Source organism: Calonectris borealis, chromosome 8, assembly GCF_964195595.1.
Source record: "Calonectris borealis chromosome 8, bCalBor7.hap1.2, whole genome shotgun sequence".
NCBI classification, from domain to species: domain Eukaryota; kingdom Metazoa; phylum Chordata; class Aves; order Procellariiformes; family Procellariidae; genus Calonectris; species Calonectris borealis.
In genome coordinates this window covers 22121922-22143057 of record NC_134319.1, presented here as the reverse complement: position 1 = coordinate 22143057, position 21136 = coordinate 22121922, and the positions used below count along the sequence as shown (strand labels likewise).

The 21136-nt window shown below is 35.0% G+C and overlaps 1 protein-coding gene across 1 annotated transcript in view; it reads left to right on the top strand.

Annotated features, from left to right (window-relative positions):
* CDC14A (cell division cycle 14A) overlaps positions 1-21136 on the top strand; it is a 69483-nt gene that overhangs the window by 25342 nt on the left and 23005 nt on the right. Inside the window, 4 exon segments of the mRNA XM_075156419.1 lie at positions 3985-4064; positions 13961-14027; positions 16239-16301; positions 19579-19666. Coding sequence (XP_075012520.1) covers positions 3985-4064; positions 13961-14027; positions 16239-16301; positions 19579-19666 — 298 coding nt within the window.

The window sequence follows — 21136 nt, the reverse complement described above, 5'->3', positions numbered from 1 at the left end:
CTGCTGTCTAGTAAGGTTTGAATTTCCTGAGGAAGAAGAGCAGGAGGAATACTGGTCTGTTTGTACCAGTGACTGCTCTTTTACTTCTAGAGAAATGAGGCAGGGGGAAGAGAGAACATATATGTATGGCATTTGCTCCTCTTGGAAAACCTAGAGCTTTAATTCTACCCTTGTAGCAGACAAGTAGTAGTTATCTCTTGCAATTCTTCAAAGATCAAAACTTGATTAGTGGAACAAAATCTGACTTGAGCAGTCCTGGTGAAACGTAATGCTTTCATACTGTGACAAACTCTGAAAAGAGATCCAGCGAGCTCTTTTTCCTTTTCCTTGTAGATAGCAGATGGGTTGGTCGTATTTCTTTCTCACAATTACTTTGTGGATTTTGGTAGTTATAGCTTCTATTAGACTTCTGTAATGCCAATAAGGGGGGAAAAGCTGTTGAGTTCTTAAGTTTGTAATTTTATCACAGCAAATGACTGGGTAATAGCGAACTACTATGGCATGTTCAGTCATTTGCTTGCAGGAGTGTTTTTCCCTATTTTAAAAATATAAATTGGACTTCTCAGCCCTACCTGAAGCTTTAAGGGTTTGTTCTCTTGTAATCTAAGCATATCACACTACTGCTCAAATCTGTAATCCCTCGCTTGGAGGGTCAGCAAGTACAAAGGCTTTTCAGTTACTGCAATGTGTACTCTTTGCTATTTCAAGCAACACCTTTCTTCAGATTGCATTAGATTGGCTTTACAGAATTCTTGTGATATCTTAGCAGCTCTAAAGTGGATCTGTTCCATATACTTCTAATTTGAAAATGGCAGGTACGGGTGGGAACAAGATGAATCCAAGCTGTATTTGAAATATTGTGGATGATTGTTAAGGTGGACTTGCAAAATACTAATTCCCTTTTTGTTCTGTAAACTTTTTAGGACATGTGGTATGAATTTTCTTGGCAGTGTGTATGTGGCCAGTGTTGCTACATGTCATGTGCCTGCATAATGTCCCAACTGTGGAGAGCTTTATCTTTCAACCACATAATTATTCAGGAAGTTGAGAACATAAGAATGGAAATGTCAGAGAAAAAAAAAATTGAAAATTTTCAATATTTGCTTCATCTGTTTTTTACAGGTAGTAGTGCCACATGATATGAGTTAGAGTAGTGACAGCGGGGAAGAGGAGGAGAACCTTGTCCCTTGTAAAACAGCTCTTGTAAGAGAATAGTTACTACTTGGAAAGTGACCTTTTTTTTTTAAAGGCTTTTACTCACATTATTTCTTAGATACAGGTTCAATTTATAGAAACTATTCACTACAGGTTCTTTGTGGTTTTTGTTTGAGTTTTGTTATTTTTTTACTTGTATATGTTGCAGAATGAAAGCAATCTGAAGAGTCGTCATATTAGATTAAAAAATGAAGCTAAGTTTCAGTTGCTGAGTTTTCATTGATAAAGATGGGTCAGAAAACGGTCTCCTGGGTTTTCTTAACGGATATCAGTAGTTTTTAAATACTAAGTACATGTAATGTAGCGTTTCCTTCTCCATTTCGTTATCCTTCCTCCTTTGGTTATTGTGTTGACATCTGCGATTCTTTTGTTTTTTCAGGAGCTTTGTTCAGTGTTTCTTTCCCTCTCCTCCTTCCTTTTGTGTTCTTAATATCTTTTTCCTCTTTCCATCATGGTGTCTTTATTATGAGATTTGTAGATGGACAACTAGGAGTGTTTGGTTCAAAATGTCATGTAATACATGTCTTTGAGCAGAGACAGCTTTGAAGTACCATAACTTCCATGAAATAAAAACTGCAGCATTGGGAAAACATTCATATAGTACAAATTTGCCCCTACTTCAGATTTCTGACTCCCTACTGTGTAAGATGGAAACTCATCTTTCCCTGAAGTCCTCTGAACTACCCTCTAAGGATCTTTTGACTATAAGTAGGAATTTAGGCTTTAAAGGTAAGCTAATTGATGTGATTGTTGACATTAATTGACATGAATAAAATCAGTATTTTTCTCTGAAATACACTGCCCCACCGAAATCTATTGCACAGGATGCATTGTTCTTAAATGCAAAACCGTTGTGATGAGGGGGACTATAGAGGAAATGGAAACTTCTTTCACAGACTAAAAGAATCTTTTACAAAGTCTGTGAAAACAGAATAGCATTGCTATGCTGCAGGGGTTGAAAGCATGAAGTTGGTGCCATTTGTTAGCAATCATTGCTGTTAAAAATAAAAAGAAATGGGTCCCTCCATTTTTTTAATTAAGTAAATACATATATCCATTAAGTAAATCTCTGAATCTGTTTCAATATTAGTAGTTACTGGTTTGACCCCAGCAACAAAGAATCCAATAATTGAGTTAGAAACGATTGTTCTGATAATACAGAATAAATGGAATGGTTTTCATATAGAAATTGTAGTCTGTTTTGATGGTGGAAGGTTTCAGGAAACCTTTGCTTTCATAGGTTATGGAGGGGGGGAATATGGAAGTTCAGGCAAATACAGGGACATTAATTTTGAGAAACGTGTAATTTGGGCACTTGCTAAATGAAACAGTAATGTTGACTCTGCCACAGTATTGAGATTTAACATTTGAAGATAAGTGGGGTTTGTTCGTCTTTTTGGGTACTGATTATACTGATCCATGCTATCGGTGTGACTGTGATGAGTGGAGCAGCAACACTGGAGTCTGAGACTGAAATACAGCTCCATGTCAGGGAACTGATCTTTTGAAGGCAAATCAGTTTGTGTAGATGGTTTTTGTCCAAAATTAGACCAGTTCAAAGCAATGAAATAGGTGGTAGTTGAAAAACAGAGATAATTCTGGACCCTCTTTTCATTGCGTCATGGCAAAGAGTTTTTCAGACTGTTTTGCTTGAATCAATTTTTTTGTTTGTTTTATCCTTATCTTGTCTTTTCTGTTTGCCTTGTCCATGCTTGAGGAAGAAATGCAAGAAAATCTACCTACCATGTTGACATCTTATAGAATACTAAGTATCCCATTAACTTGATATATGACTCTAGACATAAAGCGAATTGCAAATATTCTGGGAGTGACCACCACTTACCTATATTCTAATGTGTTCAAGGTCAAAAGTTGAATAAAACTTTTAGATCAGGAATTAGCCTATGTCTTGGTTAAGAAAATAATTATTAGAATACTTTATATTCAACAGTTAAATGTGCGTAGAGCTAAAAAGTAGCCATGTAGATGCTCGTTGTAAAGTGAGTTTGGGGGAAATGGCTAGTAAAATTGTGTGGCTTTGTTTACAAAACATGTCTGTGCACGTGAAATACGCCACTCCAAACTGGATGAAATCTTTTTTTGTAAATAATGCACTTTCATAATATGTATTCCAAGTTAAATTTATTTTAGGACCAGTTTTACTGTACAAATAGGAGTTGAAACGCAACAAGATGTGGTTGTATTCTAATTTCTTACTTAAGTAAGTAAGCTTCAGCAATAGCAGAATGAGCCTTGGCTTAGGTTGGTCTCATAGTAACAGGTTCAGCTTGTTGAATTGGATATTTTTGTTAATTAGTAGTTTGACATTGAAAATCAAAAAATATTTGTGTTGGAAAATCTTCCATTGAGCTGTAGTGAAGAAATGTTTCCTTTGTCAGCTGCTGTGATAATATTTTGACTCATCTGAAGTTGGACAGAGAACTCCTAGCATAGATGCCTATTTTTCATCTTAGTACGATGTTGAATCTGTCTTAAAGTCTCTCAGTTGCAGCAATATGTGATTTTTTTTTTTTTTTTTTTAAAGGGGGGGAATGACACAAAACAGAAATCCCAGTTTCTATTGATTTCTGAATCTTTTACTTTATGTAGGTATGTCTTTTCTGACCTATAAATGTCATAGGAGTTGGTCATAAAGCAGCATAGTATACATTCTTAAAAGAGTTTAGTGGGCTGGGAGAAGCGTACATGTGGTTCATGACTTTTCAGGCTCAGGGCTTATTTTTTTTCCTCTCCCCCCACCCCCTTTAGGTAATACACTTGAAGAAAACACCAGAAGAAGCTTACAGAACACTTTTGTCTGGATCTAATCCACCATATCTTCCATTTAGGTATGTGAACATGAGAAATGAGCCTAACTTCTGTGTTTTGGAATTTGCAAAATATAAATTTTTCAGATTACCTTCCCAGAAAAGGGTTTCATGTCTGATACAGAAGTCGTATCAAAATGACTGATCTCCAGGAAAAATATTTTTTACTTCTGGTGGAATTACTTGCTCTGTGTTGGAATAATAAAGCTGTTTCGATTGATTTAAGTTTTAAGTAACAATCCCAGTCTTGCAAACTGTCAGGTTTAGAAAATAGCTCTTAGCATGTTTGTGATTTGGGAATTAAATTTTTTCTTTATGATGTATCGTGTTTTACTATTTGGAAGTCATTCAAATCTTTTAAATTACCTAGTACCTAACCACCTAGACTTACATGAATGAAGGGGGTTTTATGCTGTTATTTTTTCTCTATTTTACAGAACAAGTACTGATGTTCCAGTTATTAAATTGCTTTGCCTCTCTGTTTTCAATGAATCATAGATAATTTCTATCAATCTGTCTTTATTCTCTGTACTAAGGTCATATTGAGACTTGAATCTGAGGAGTTTTAGCTATCATGCCTATCTAATAGAGACTTCCAGATTTTTTCATGGTGTGGACCATGAAATGCCCTTATACTGTATGAATGAAAATACTTCACACTATTCTTGTGCAAACAATGGCAATAAAAGGCAACTGCAAGAAGATCAATGTCCTCTTTTTTTAGGGGAGTCAGTGTTTTACAAGTAGTGTTCACTGTCAGCCCATGCATTTGTAAATGTAGACCTACCTTGTCTATATCAAATTCATCTGATTCTACAGCCATTTGGCAAAGGAAGATCAGATTGTCTCTCTTCTCATAGCTTGTACAGGAGCCAGATACAGTATAAACTATTGGGATGGTAGATTTGTATGTGAAGACCAGGTTGACTTTGAAATCTTAAACCATCGAACACATTCTTAAAAAAGGTATCAAATCAGTGACAGCTTTTATAGGCTTTTATATAGAGAGTTTATAGATTCACCTGGTTGTCAATAGCTCTCCAAAGCCCAAGAAGTTTACTGAGCTGTTGATGTCCATATTTTTTTCAGCTAATTATAAAAGATACTTGGTACAATGCATTAAAAAATCAGTTATTTTAAACATATCAGTGTTTTTTAACATCTCTAAATTCTATATAAAATACAGGATTGATGATCAAAGTTAAACAAATAATAATGTATAGTTTTCTCCACCTTTTAGATTCTTTGGTTCCTGATCTTCTCCCAGTTTGAAATAATTACATTAGTCCTTTCCATTTACAGACAGTTCAGCTATTGGAAGATTGCTACAAGAAGTTCTTTTAAGCAAACTCTATTCTTCTGAGCACAGAAACAGTGTCAGTACATTCTTCTGTCTCCTTATCATTTTGGGGAAGCAACAAGTGAAATATTTCCCTGCAATATTTCCCTTCGTTCTGGGGATTACTATGTAGCATTTTAGTGGAGTCTAAAAAAACCCAATTCTCCCTTTCATATCAAATTCTCAGTGGTGCAAATTCGGCAGGAGTATTTCTTTCATATAAGAGCTTTTAATACTAAAGTGACTTAAATTTTTCAGAATCTTAAGCTTAGTTTATTCAAAACTTACTTAAAAAGCAAAACTCTCTTAGTAGTGGGGGATGTATGTTACCTGAGAATAGCTGTATCTTGTTCACCAATTAAAAAAATTTAGTTTGGAATTATAGTATTTGCTATGTCTTTAGGTTCCTTTCTCCCCCACCAAAGTAAAGATTAAAGTGTGTGGAAAAGACATTCTGACAAAGTGAAGAACCGTAGTTGTCAGATCCCAAAATTGTAAGACAGAAAACTTGGGAGGAATAGTGTGTTTGCAGAACAGTCTTATATGACCCTATTTGTTCAAACCAAAGGCTACAGACCTTTGCCTTGCAACCAATTCCTTATGATGATCATGATGACAATAGTAGTAATAATAATAAAAAATGCTATTTCTGCTTGACTGGTAGGGAGTAGTGAAAGTAATTGGCTCTGTGATTTATTGTGAGGCTGATAAGAACCACAGTAACAAATTTAATGACATGAAACAATTTCATTTTAATTTTTAAATAATTATTCAAAGCAAATCCTCGTGAGTTTGAGTTCATAAAATTCTATTCCAAAATAGAATAGTTAGCTACTCTGGGATCAGCTGGGTCAAAAATAGTTAGCTACTCTGGATCAGAAGGGGTCAAAAAATACAAGAAACAGCAAGATTTTCTGAAGATAGCTTTATATTATATACAAAGAGTATTTCATGTTTCCCAGGGGAGAGAATACTAACTGAAAACATTGAAGAAGGCAATGTCCAGCAAAGGGACTACTCAGTTTTTGCAGTCTGAGTTGTCAAAATGATTACAAAAGTATAATCGCTTCATTCCATTTGTCAGTTTCAGGAGAAGAGGGCAATAAATGTATAGAGTAGGCAGTCTTCTGATATGTAACTCCTCTGCAGTCTTTGTGTGTTTCAAGCCCTGGGTTGCCAGGAGATAAGTGATTGGCTAAAACTAAAGCTTTTTTGGGAGGCTGTGTTTTTTTTGTGGTGGGTTTTCTGTGGTGTGGCTGTGTTTTTAGGTTTTGGTTTTGGTTTTTTTTTTTTTTAAATGCAAAGCTTTGGCTATTTTAGAGGATGGGAGGGAGGTAATCTTGAGCGGAGCCTTGCTGTTTCTAGAAGGAATACAGTGTTATGAGCTTTTGCTAGAAGAATTAAACATCTTGATTTCTTGAGCATTCTTTCTTATATGGCATAGGGCTGTGTCGCGAGAGAGTGGTTTAGAGGCCGCTTAAAGAATCACCGTCAAAGAAATTAGCAGAAAGTGATTTTAATAGAGATTTATAAAGGTGCAACCTAATAGAATTCGATGGCAAGGTTCACTCTATTACTTATTACATGGGTGAAACATACAAGGGAAAATCATCTAAGGGTTTATATTTCAGGGACAGTCTAGGTTTCATTCACAATTTAGCAACACTTAGTTATCAACTAATCATTAACAAACTTTAGTAACGCCTAATCATTAACTATTCAATATTTGCAAAATAGGTTAGTAAGTCTACTACAATCACAACTTAGTTACAGATTATGCTTACTATTAGTTCACACACACAGAGAAACATATATATATATAAAAATATACAGAAGGTATACCTGTTAAAAATTCCCCTTGATTTCAGTGAAGAAATATTCACGTCGAATGTCTAGGCATTCCCTCTCAACGGGCGAAGGGTTGAGCTTCGAAAGGGACTCACCCAGGACCCAGTGGTCCTCCGAATATCGCAGGCCTGAAAGATCGCAAGCTCTGAGAGGTGTCCCACTCAGAGGGAGATGCTGGGTGCAGCTGCTGCGGTCCAGGAGAGCTCAAAGGGCCTCACTCAGGACCACCGTTTATAGGTTCGCAAGATGGTTGGCTTTAGTCATCCGTAAATTTCCATCCTGGCCACAGTCCCAGGTGGTAATTACTAAAGAATTCTCAAGGTTTCGGTGTTGTTCTGCTGGACACCCGGGCCAGACAGTAGGAGGATGTTCCCAGCCTCAGCTGTGCAGAGTTTCTGATACAGTCAAGGAGCGCTCAACTGCCAGACTCAATACACCAAGGCCGAGGTTTCATGGAAATTTCTGAGATCAACAGGCGGCCCAGATCAACAAGTGGCCCAGGGAAGAAGCGGGGTATGAATGCACCACCACAGGCTGGAAAGCACTTAAGTTTCTTTTGGAGCTGCTTTGGACTATGTCAGGTCTTGGCACTGGATTAGAGCCTAAACAGATTCTGTTACCCGCGGTATAGTTTGTCGTGCTGGGAAAAAAGGCTTGTGTAATCTAGCTGCACGGGAGGTGAGATGAAAAGGAGTGAGGAAATAAACTGAAGGATTCTGATAAGATAGGAGGCTAGGTAAGAAATGGGGAGTCTGATAGGGAGGGGATATTTGGGATTTGAATTCATAGGAAGAGGCTAGAATAGATACATAAGGAGCTTAAGAATTACTGGGGCTGAGAGAAGGGCAAGTAGATCTGATGAGGGCCTGCAGTGGGACAATCTAGATTAGCTGGGAATGGGGAAGAAATAATTTATTCCTCCTTCCCTGGTTTTCCAAGGCCTTTGAGATTATTTTCTCCCCCTGTCCATTCCAAAACATTTGAGACATCTCTGGTGCAAAATATAGGATGATACAGAGGCTCAAGCAAATGAACCTGTGCTGGAAGCAGTAGCACTGCCTTAGGTAGTATATCTGCTTAGCATCAAGCTATACTGTGAAGAAACAAGTTGGTGCTATGAGAAAGTTTGCACCCCTTCCACATCTTTAGTGTCTTGAAAAGGACTAAAACGACTCTTACGTAGAATGAAAAACATAGCCCAAATGTCTTACCTCTTCCCTCCTATTCTAAGGTCTAGGAAAGAAATAATTTGAGATATTAATCATTGGTATTCAGTACTTATTGACTTGAATTTATTCTTGGAGTCCGGAACTTAGTTATTATATAACTTCTGTAGTATAGGTCATCTCCATTTGAATAGTTTCAAGTGCAAGAGTTTATCAGTGAGCAATGATCAGTTAAGTGTTACAGCTGGACTATTTAACAAGTTTGTTAATTTGATATCTGAAGTGTCTTCTATTTGGAAAAAAAAATAAGACAACTTTCAATAGGTAGAAGCTGTGGGATTGTCAGATTCTTTACGGAGTACTGAGGTATGTTTACATGAAGTGATCACTGGGAAACTGATCTACCTTCATCTAGCTCAGTGACCTCAAAAAGCCTTAATCGGCTTAGATCTTCAGCTGGTATTTCATTTAAAGCAAATATTGTTCAGGGGTGGAAGGAAATTGGAATATCTCTCTTACAAGACACATGGAAATATTTTGGTTTTGTTTTTAGAGTAGAAAAACTAAAGACAAAGCAGGAGGATAAGGCACTACTGTCTTTGAGACACTTTCATCTTATTTTTGGCTGATTCACTGTCGCTTGGTGACACTCTAGGCTCTTGAAAATCTTGTACTGTATCTTCTCAATTCCATTTAAAAAAAAGGTGCTAACACCATTTTGAATCATCGTAAATACCAGTTTCCTATTGTGAAACCAAGTTTTAGATTTTTGCCTCAAACTACTCTGTATTGACTTTACATTAAGGAGAAATAAATACATTTTAGTACTATTGTGTTCAGTCTCTAGATATGACATGAATTTCAGAGCTAGATTTTAGTTTGTAGCTTTTGGGGTTTGTTTCTTTATTGGCAAGTCCTGGGGAAACAAATTCTTTTGTTATTGACAGTGTTTAGAGGTTTGGTGGAAGGGAAAGCAAAGCGTTATGCAGTATTGAGGTCAGCTACAATAACTGTGAAATCAGATGTGGGATTTGCAGCTCTGTAATGCCGGCTCAGATTCATACCACATCTGTATCTCAGAAATATGCACATTTTTCTCATTTTGAAAGCAGATACGGTACTATCAGGTAATAGTTGGTAAAACACTGTTTGAAAATCAAGGTGGTTATGCATTTGGCCATAAAAGACTGGAAGAATACTATAATGAAACATGATCAGCAACAGAAATCGGAGCACCCACACTGTAAAAGTGTGCAGGAGATGCTGTATGTGCTCTGTTCTATTATTCTGAGATGAAATTATGTCTTCTTTCTCTTCAGTGCTTTTTTAAATACTTCTGAGTTGAACAAAAGGGTATAACATTTGAAATCCAAATAGCTTGGTTTCCACCAGTAAAAACACTTAAATGTTTTTGTATATGCATAAGTAGTCCTGGTAAGTTAAATTACTACTGTCTTAAATGTAAGCACATGCATTAGTTCTCTGTAAGATAGGATGCTGAGTGTGTACAGTGGACAAAGGAGAAGAATAAGTTTAAATAGGAAGAATGTCTGGAATTAATTTTAATTTAATCTAAAATTATATGTTTCTTCAAGGTTAGTAAAGGTATTTTTTCTTTACAGTGCTCTTCCTCATAACTGTTAGTGTTTGCATTTGGTTTTACTGTGGTACAAAGTGTGGCCCATTCAGAATCTATTGCATTTTATGCAAGCTAAAATTAGTATTATTAATTATTGCTCTAAACCATTGAAATATATCTGTCATTGGTAGAAAGAAAATGCATGCTGGTGGATCTAGCGCTATTTAATTGACTTCTCAAGTCAATGTGGTATGAGAATAGCTGTATTTCTGACAGGATTTTTGTAAAGGTTAGTACTAGTTCTATCAGTATCCAATATTTTTATCCATAGTCTGGAAATCTATACATCAGTAGGAAGGAAGACGGGTTGACACAAAGAATGGTGAAATTGAACTAGCTGTTCTGCATTAGTTTTTACTTATTTAGTTTTCTCCAGTAAATGCATTAATTCAGGAGGATTCAGAAAATAAGATCAAATTTGTTTTTTAAATATTTACAAAGCTTCTTAATGACTTGACATGACTTCTGACTGATTTCTCTGGGCTAGAAAAAGAACTTGATAACTCAGCCTCAGCCTGGAGGAAGTCTCCTAGGTGACTGGGGGAAAGACTTGTTTTGGTTTTGCTTTTAACAAAGAAAGAACCAAAATAATTAGTGACTTAAAATACCATAGACAACTCCCTCTAAACATAGATATTTGACTCGAGTAATTTATTAAAACATGCAGGAAATCAGGTCACAATCAGCTCTTAATCTTTGCCTTTTGAGTATTTCAAGGCCTTTCTAGACATGTAGTTGGCAGTAAGATTGGCATTAAGCATCTATCCTCTAATACGTCTGCAAAATGCTCTTTGACTAAACTCTAAAGGAATACTAACACTTCTCTGGAATAATACGAAATTATCTATTTGATAGGAAGATTGAATTTAAAAAAAGTCACTTCATAAGTACAGTTTGACTTTGCTTCATAAATAAACTAGTTTTTTATATTGTTTTAATATTTAAAACAGCTCTGTAAAGTGCATTTTGTTGCTTGCTGTGTGTTCGGGTAACTTGGGTTTCATCTTCTACTAGTGAGTCCACAAGCACTTGCCTTACCTGTACTTCAGAGATCTCTCTACTATATCAATGGATCCAGCATGCAGAGTCCTCATGGATTATATGTAAAACTTCTGCCAGATGAATTTCTTTGTTTTTACACCTAAAATTTAATACCTGTAGATAGCTTAGCTTAAAATTCTGGAGCATAAACCAGTAAAGTTTCAGAAAGGGGGTTGCATATGGAATTGATTTAATCAGGCAGTTGTGCTTTTGGAAACTAGAAAAGAAAAATATATATATTCCTGGATTTACCCTGAAAAGGACTGGGAGTGCTAAAATGAAAATGGCTGTGGCTTTAAGGAAAAAAAAGTGCATAGATTTCGTTCCATTTTCTTGTTTTCCAAATTATGATAGAAGGAACTTTTATGATTTGCTTGTGTTTTCTTACCAGAAGATACTTGAGGGGCAGAGAGAGAGAGAGAGATATTATGGCAAGGTCTGATATAATACGCTGCCATGGTTCATCAAACATCATGCTTTCCCTTGAAGCATTAGGTGATATTAAGCCACCACTTCCAGGTGTTATTTCACTACCATGCTGTACTGTCATTCATATCTAGTGTTTGTTTATGGTTTCATTACATTATCGCATTCTGCCCCAAAAGATAGATGGGGTGTGACTTTTTCAGATGTTAACTCAGTGTGTTGCATTTCTTCAAAAAAACATTAGAATGCTGCTATTCTTTGAGTTTCTGGGAATTTGGGGTTAGCGTTTTATTTGTTATTTATTTTATTTATTTTAATTTTTTTATTATTATTATTTATTTTATTATTATTATTTTATTATTTATTGTTATTTATTTATTTTTTCTATTTTATTTGTTATTTATTTGTTATTTATTCCAAAACTTTGCCTATTCGGAATTTCCTGGCTTTCAGTCTTTCTATTATTTCACTGTGTGTGGATGGTAAGTGTCAGCAGAGCTGTTTTCTCCAGTCAGAGTACACCTACTTTCACGGTTAGGTGCACAACAACAGAAATGAGACATTTGAGACGCGGATGATGTAGGCAATACATGTTAGCTGCCAGCATCCATGTGCACTCCACTGGTAATAGCTGTCTGTGGGAACCGTAGCTAAGAATACTGTACGTCTGGAATTGTGATAGGCTTATCTTGTACATCTAGGTCAAGTTCAATGTCCTTCCTCCCTCTTTCCTCTCCCTTCTCTGTCTCGCTTTCATAGTGCTTATTAATGGATTACGTGGCTTTTTTCCCAGTATTTTTTTCATGTACTGCAGTATCAGATGCCTTATCAATTGAAGTAGTAGTTACAGACATATAGATAAAGTAAAAATTATATTCTTGTTATAGCAAAATAACATGTAATATAGAACATGTCTGCTACAATCAATCTTCCACTCGTTTTTCTCTAAATACTTAATCTTGTGGTTTGCATTATTTTAGGTTTTGTTGTTTCTGTCAGCCCCTTCAGAAAACTGTTACAGCTTTTAGAGATTTTCTGCTATGTATGTGTTCCCGTTAGGGCCTTAAGATTTTTTGCTTGGAAGACCTTTTTGTTTGCTAAAATGCTTTTGTGCTAAAATGATGTGTTATCCAACTTTCCCCTGTCAAAAATGTATAGTCTGTAAAGTTTATATTTTACAGCTTTGGTATGTTCTACATATCTAATGTAATGAAAATACTTCACGGCTTTTCATTTTGAAAAACTTCTTTTTTGGGTTTGGATATTGAAGGTTTATTCACACTTTAAAGTTTCCATTCTAAAACATCGTGGCTAAGTATTTTTTAATAATCTAATAACTTGAAAGCTTTTCCAGAGTAACCTGCCTGTAATATGACACTACCAAAATTGTAGCTTTTAATTTTCTTAAATACATTTTTTATGAACACTGCTTGCTCAAAACTGCTATACTTACTGTGCTCTTAAAGAATGGGTGAGAATATTCTACTCTTAAAGTACTTGGGATTGAAGGAGCATATCAATATAACAAAATTCATACTACTTCTAGCAAGTAGACTATCAAAAAAGGAAAGTTTTCAATGAAAGTTTGAAATTTTGAATCAATTGTAGATTAAAGATGTATCTGGCTGAAACCTAAAATTTTACTATTCTGATAAATTGCAGCTCTTAGCATTCTGGATAAGATAGCTTAGAGTAAAACTATAAAAGATTTCTTTAATGAGTGATTAGGAAATAATCTGCCCAGGCAGAATTTTGTTAAAATGCAAACTGGTCTGAAGCAGACTTTGAAAAGTACTTTTTCTTTTTTCCACAATACATTTGTTGCTGTTATTTTTTCGGTGGTGTTATTTATTTTTATGTTGATGTCTCTTACTACTTGAATATGTATTGCTTTAGGGTATCCTGTCATCTTTTAAAGAGAAATTGTTATTTTCATAGTGGCAGAACTGAGGTCAAGTAATTTTAAATTTAATTATATCTGGATAATTTTTAATCACATTTGTAATCAGGCATCAAAATGAGAGCCTGTAAATGAAATCCAAACTAGTAGTCTATTTGCCTTTCCTTGTTAGGTAGGATAACTCAACTAAGGCTTGAATAATGGTTAAAGCAAGTTTTGCTTTATTTGCTACTATCCTTACACAATTGAGAGAGGATGCAGAGCTTCCTTCCTGTTCCAGGACAGCACAAATAATTTGGTAAAGGGCATATAGTTAGATGACGTAAAATATGCACTTAAAATAATTTGCAGTATCTAACTGCATTTGCACTGAGCTACATCTTTGGTAGGCGAGTGCTTTAGCATGAACAAGCTTCTAAAAAGATATCGTCTTTGAACTTAAATTCAGATTTCCCAGGGGGGATTGAATAACTTGAATATACTCTGTTGTGTGCAGCCTTTCCCCAAGTTCTTAAAATAATTCTGTGTATATTAAATTCATTTTTTTTAAATCTATAGGGATGCTTCATTTGGGAACTGCACGTACAATCTTACGATTTTGGACTGTTTACAGGGAATAAATAAGGTAATAACACTTTTCCTTAGCAAAACAGATTTAAATTGACTTTTAAAACGTGAAGGAAAATACTGTTAAAATTAGAAAATCTGTTTTCAAAGCAAAATGCGTGTGAATGAGTAGTATGCTGTCATGAAGCCTAAGTTACTGCGGACTGTGTTTGAGTAGTGACAATGGAAGAAGGTTACACTTTTACCTGGCTGGCCTGGCCTTTGACAGCTTTCTGAACTTCACCTTATGAATTGGAACGTGCAAACGCACCAGGCCTGGCTGGGGGCAGTTCTTAACTCAACAGTGGAAGGCAGTGCACTAGATCTGCTAACAGATCATTTATAACCATTGGTAAAAGGGAATAACATAGGTTGATAAAGTCAAGCGAGACAGACACCTAGGTATACTGTGATTTAATCTGAGCAGTTTTTGCACGTACTTGGCCCCAAATTTCCCCCAAAAAACTTAGTTCAGTGTTTGACACTAATTCTTTTCAGAATTGTTTAAAAAGAATTAAAATTTATGTATCTTACTAGTGTTTTGATGTGTCACTTTCAACAGTCCTGGTCCTGGGGAATATTAAGCTCCAATATTGCTTTTTTTAAAAATGTTATGTCACATCTTAATTAGCAACCTTGTGTTATAGTATATACTTCATACTATAAGCAAAGATTAAATTTCGTTTGTCATTTCCCAGTGATCTTGATGAAGGGAGCAGGCTATATGAACAGTTCTGTACAGATACTTTGTAGACTATTTGTAGTTCTTAAAAGTATGGCAAAACAAGTGTTTCTTAAAAATTGAAAAAAGAGAGCTCAAGCTTAATATTTTTAGTTCTGTGGGGGTGGGAAAGGAGCTGTCAGTTAACAGCAAGACTCCAATTTGTGTGGCATTCTACAGATCCTGAAGCTCTGTGAAGCAGTCGGTGCAGTCACTGTAATTTATCTGCAACAAACATGTTAAAAGGACTTTGAGGATCAGTTTTTCCTCCTTTGTTCCCATAAAATTTATTATTGAATTTTTGTCCAGTGCACCTACAGAGGTAAAAATACTTTAAGCAGAAACTATATGCCTTAATCTAAAGTAAAATCTTAGTCTACCTGGGTAAATTTGGTGTTTGCGTGCACATATATCATATACATGTAATTCAGGGGGCCTACAAATTCTGGAGTGCAGCCAGCCAACCATGCTTAAATGAAATACATTTTTTCAAAATCAGCTGTTCGGACAAATGTCTTGGTATCTTAGGTTTCATGACAGGTCCAGTCATTGAGCCTATGTTGTCTATGACAAAGCTGTTTTTGTTTTGTCTTAAAAAAGCTGCTCTATATGTAGCAAATAATGGCAGACTGATGATTATTATTTTTTAAATCATAGATCTGTGGTGTGTTTTTTATCACACCTTAATCAGAAAATGTTGTGTAGTATCTATACTTCGCAGAATGCAGTAGATTCAGTATGAATATATGCTGCAGAACTGTCTCCTACCTATTCCTTGGAATAAATTTGGGCTATGAATTCCTTATTCGTAGGATTGTTTTTAATATGGTATTATACACAAATCTTTAGTACAAAATTGGCATATTTAATAATAGTACAGTAATAAAATACAAAACTTGACTTCTTTCAATCCTGTAATAAATACTGTCTAACGTAGTGAACTTCATTCTATTAGTGGAATATATATTAAAAACCAATAATAAAATACAGGTTATACACAGTACTGTATTCTGTATATGTCATTTTCCTGGGTATTATGGTGATAAAATCGGAGCATCATATAAAGTATAGAAAATCAATAAACTCTTAATGTTCTATACTTTGTTATGTCCAACTGCATGAAAATGTATTCAGCATAGAAATCATTGAATGAGTGTATGACAAAAAGGGAATTGCTTTTTAATTTGTCATCTGCCTTACAGAAAAAAACATACATAGTGGGCTGGGGAGAATCAATTTTACGATTTAAGTGGTATACAACAACTTTATGTCCCATCGTAATGTCTTTGAAGGGGAAGTAATGAGCCTGACTTGCTTTAGTGACATTGTTGGAGTTTTTGTTGTCTGTGTTGTTAATCTGTGCAAAATGTAACGTTGTCTTAACATAGAGGCTTCAATAAGCTAAAAGCACAAATATTTAGTGATTTAATTTTGATTCTCAAAAACAGCATTATAAAATGAGATTATATATCATATTCCAGAATAAACTGACACCTTGTTGCCTTTTAGGCCTTGCAGCATGGATTTTTTGACTTTAAGACATTTGATGTGGATGAATATGAACACTATGAGGTTTGTACATTTAATAATGAGTTGAATGTGTTTGGTTCACCTAAAATAAGTTAGAATATACAGTATCCCACAACTTAAAACATAGTGGAAACACATTTTAATTCAAGTAAAACCCAGTGTTCATATGTAAGGTATGTACATCCAAACCTGTACGCTGTATGTGAAAAACATGCAGGATGAATATCCTTGCAATTTCAGTGCATTACATAAGTCTATTGTTTTCTTGTAGCCTTTCTGGCTTCTTGGACCTCTTTCATGCTTTCCCAGCCTTCCCCCAGGATACGATCCAAGGTCTTTCAGCTGACCCACAGAATCTGTGTTTTCTTTCAACACTTGTTGAGCTGCTTCTTGAGGTGCTATTAGTCCCAAATATATAATATTTTTTTTATAGCCACATAGATTAAGCACATTTTGAGCTCTTTTAATAAGGATGCATTATATGGGGATTCCAGTAATGAAAATACATCCAAAATATTTCCCTAATGATGTCACAGAAAGCTAACAGATGTCATTCATTGTTCTGCCAGCCTTCTTACAACTTAAGAATAGATACTCTGCATGACTCTAGATGCTTTTAGGACTTTGTTTTGTAACATACACACCTTTATCTGCTGGTAGTAGACAGTTATCTCAAGCTATATTGCTGCAGAGAACCTTTAAAATATGCCCATGTTGCACCTGTGAACTGGGCTGTGTACAGAGGAAATCGCAGGCACAGAAGGTGTGTATACATCTGGTCCAGAATAGTTGCATGATCTTTGTCTGCCATTTCCCACACTCAAAGGAAGGGAAAGGGTTTTTACTGAAGTCAGTGACAACCATGTAGTTGTTTTGGACCTTGTCTTTGGAACTCCCTGAAGTTCCTGCAGTTACATTGGTTAAGGAGAAAAATATATAAACTAGAGGTGTACTAAACATTTGAATATATATTAAACTCTTTTTAGAGTTGTGTTACTTTATTGTAGCCAGTATTCTTCCCCCCAGCCCCTCTATTGCAATTTTCAGAAAACTTGGAAATCGTGAGAATAAATTTGCTTAGTCTGAAAATGTCCATTTAAAAATTTATTATCCTAAGCTGAATATTTCTAATATCAAACAAGTTTTAGGGATAATTGCTTTTCTTAAATCTCTGTAATTCATGATGAATAACTGTTTTGTTTTACAAGCAAGAAGATATGGGTGACTCGGTACATATCTGAAATTCATACAGCTATAGGAAATGCTTCATAAATGTTCAAGAAAGAGGGTGACGTCAGGAGAGGAATAAACTGTGGAGAAACTTAATTTACAACACAAATCTATAGAGTAGATGTTGGCTGCAATAGGCACACTATAACGTATAGCTATTCACAAAACTTAAAAGCATTTGTAGGATTTCTGTATACTGTAATGTTCCATAATGATTAGATTGAGAAATGGGTATAGCCTTTGCTGAATTACTGAAATTAAATTAACAGTAACTAAAATTTAAAGTATGAAATTGCTGCTTTTTTGCTTACTCTACACACAAAAGGAAAATGTTTGTTCCAAAAACAAATGATGGTTGGGAATTCTTTGGAATCTGTGTATATAGTAGGCATTAATCTGCCTGAAAAAAGTATTGAAATAATTGACTAAAGCTATCCCATTATCATGTTTAATGCTTCACATTATTTTAGTTTGTGAAAAGTATGTATGTTTGAGTGATATTTAAAGTATGCTGCCTGCTGTCTGAGTTTAAGAAGCAAGAACTTGGAATCATCTTTAATTTTTTGTCCATTTTTTGGTTTGTCGTCTATTGTTTTACGCATCGTGGTCAGCTTTGTATGTTTAGATATGTCCTGTATTATATTTCTAAAACTTTAAGTGTTCCAAGTTTTTGTTATGTTAGGTCTTCAAATGTGTAGTTATGTGGAGAAAAGTTGCATAAGACTTAAAAGGAGCAGGCTAAAGGAAATTCTGTTTCACGTTCATAGTTCTTTCATCTTACTTCATTATCAAGGCACCTAATTCCCCTTTTGTTGGACTAGATGTAAAATGCTCAAGTTTTCTTTTTTTTTTTTAATAATAATGTTGTTTGCATGTAGTGTTGAGTATATATACATATATATCTGTAGTTCAGATTGGTTAAAATGTAAATTATTCGTAATAACCCATGTGTCTATAAAGAACTACTTAATTCACAAATAAAACTGGTAATACAAATATAAAAATACTTCTAACTTATTGAACAGGACTTCCTCCTTAAAGGGGGGAGAGGTTCTACAATGTTGAGATTGCAGTCTGTGATGCAAATCTGGGGGGGCGAGGGGTCCTGACTTGGCAGTACAATCAGTTCACTAGTCCTTATGCAACCTTGTTAACTTACAGGAGTTTTCACTGTGTGAGGACATTTGGAGCAAGCCTAATGGGCTTAGCTAAGCAAACAGTTGGTAAATTGATTACAGTAACGTCCATTATCAGAATCTTTCCCTCATTAGGATGTTTTGATTTGCTGAGAGCTAAAAACACAAGCTTAATAATGCAGTTGAACTGAGTGCCATGTCCTTAAAAGTCATGCTGAGAATAACTGCATTGCCAAATGAGGAATGACCGCTCTTCAATTAAAAAAAAAAAAGAAAGCAGTTTTGAACTTTAGTTATGTATTTCCAAAGCAGCTTCCAGTTTTGGCACTGACAGAATTTGCAGAGCCTTTTTGAAGTTTTCATTTAAAAGTGAGCAAGAAATGCAAAATGTCACAGTTTGAAAGTTTTTTTTTAATTTAGTCTTTTTATTTGATTTATACTTTGCTTCTATGATTACTGGCTCATCAGAGCTTATGCCAATCTGTAAATTTCAGTTTCTACAGGGAAAGGATAATTGTTTTTGAAGGCTAATTGGGTTTTAATTTGTTTTCTGTGAATTGGGTTTTTTAGCCAGTGCCTTACAGGGAAGCATTTTTCCATATTCTTTGATTAAACCATACAAGAATATTGGTTTTGTCAGTGTTGTTGTAAGTAGGTGTCTTAAAATGCTGAACCCTCTAAGAGAGAAATATCTTAGATATAGGAACTTTCTGCTTTTATTGGAAAACTTCAGCACGTTTTTTTGCATTTCATTTTATTAACAGATTTCTGAAAAGCAGCTTATGGTTAGTTAGTTTGTCCCATATAGGTAACCTAGCTAATTACATTTGAAGTGTTTTGTTTTAATGCAGCAAGAACATAGTGAAAAGTAAAATAAAATCTTGAGTAATTTTTTTAACCTTGTATGTACAGATACAAAATGTTTTTCTCTTTCTCTTCTGAAATTTTTATAGCGAGTGGAAAACGGTGACTTCAACTGGATTGTTCCAGGAAAATTTTTGGCATTTAGTGGACCACACCCAAAAAGCAAACTTGAAAATGGTATGGTGTATATTTTATTGCTATTCTATGATCTTATTTTTTCCAGCATGTTAAATGGTCACAGCAAATGAGCAGAAGATAATAGAGGTTTATAGATTAATTTTCATCTTCAGGAATAATTATACAGTGAACATTTTATATACGATCATAGAACTTAATTCCAAAGGTTTTGGAATTCTTCTTTGCTAGAAGAATTCTAATTCTTCTAACAGTCAGTGACTTTCATTCAGTGACAAAGTGCCTGAGAAATTCATTACATTTCTCCTGGAATCTGATACCTGATACAGTAAGTATCCAGAATTAAAGGTGAGTTGCATAAACCAAAAGAAACTGTATTAAGTGTTTTGTAACAAAGGCCAGGAAAGACTTTAAAAAGAAGCTTACTTTACTACTGAAGATTCTTGGGATGATGGGAAGAACCTATGTGATTCTAACGGAATAAAAAAGAGAAACTTGACTGACAGAGAGAAGGTAGAGATTTGGTCCAGCTGAAATGAAAATCAGTCATTTAAAAACTACAATCAGATTTTTGCAGAATTTCACCTTATTCTTTAGGCCATGTCACTTTGTTTATGTGAGCATGTTTTCTGAATATCTACCTCTTTTTTTTTTTCTTTCCCCTCCCACTTCTGCTTTCTCATGTTTCCTTTATGACTGGAATGCTGCTAATTGCATAGAGTCCACTGAAGATCCAGGGAGAAAATATTTAGGTTGGTTTGGGTTTCTTCCCTAATCACTGTTACAGTCCCTTCTTGCAGAATTTTTTCAAATTACTTAAATTTTTCCATGGAATTTGGAAAACCGGTGTTTTATTTTAAACATGTATATAACTGAAAATTACTAAATTAACACTAATGCTGAAAATCCAGTTATGAGGCTGAAAAAAAGCCTCACCCAGGTCAGCGTAAGTACACATTACAAAGCTACATTTTTCTCATTATGTTGTGAATCTAATTGCATTTACTAATGCATATATGACTTTTGGAAATGACCCATGTTTTGTGAGGAAGCTTTTGGACTTTATTTGAACAGAAATAAAAATTCTGGAGATAGACCAGTGAATTTAGAACGTGACAGACCTTCTGGTTTTTGTGGTAGCTATGTTGTTCCTGTGTTTTGTTTATAAGACTTAATTGTTAATGGGAAAGAATAAACTACATTTTACATACATACATCCTATAGACATGTGTGCATGTGCACCCACTCCCTCAAACCCTCATTGACAGACAACATCTATTTGGTGAAAGTGTCCTAAACACTTGTGGTGTGGTTGGTCTTTGACCTCCCTCCCCGCCCCCCATCTTCATTTAGAGGATCCTTTTGTCTCTCAACTGAATCAAGGCACTAAAGGTTTTTTACTTCACAGTGGAGCAAGAATATTTCTGATACTACAGTTTATCCTTTGACTGTTCCTCTTATCTATAGTATAGATCACCAATCTAGTTTCCTCGTAAACACAGTGTTTCCTCT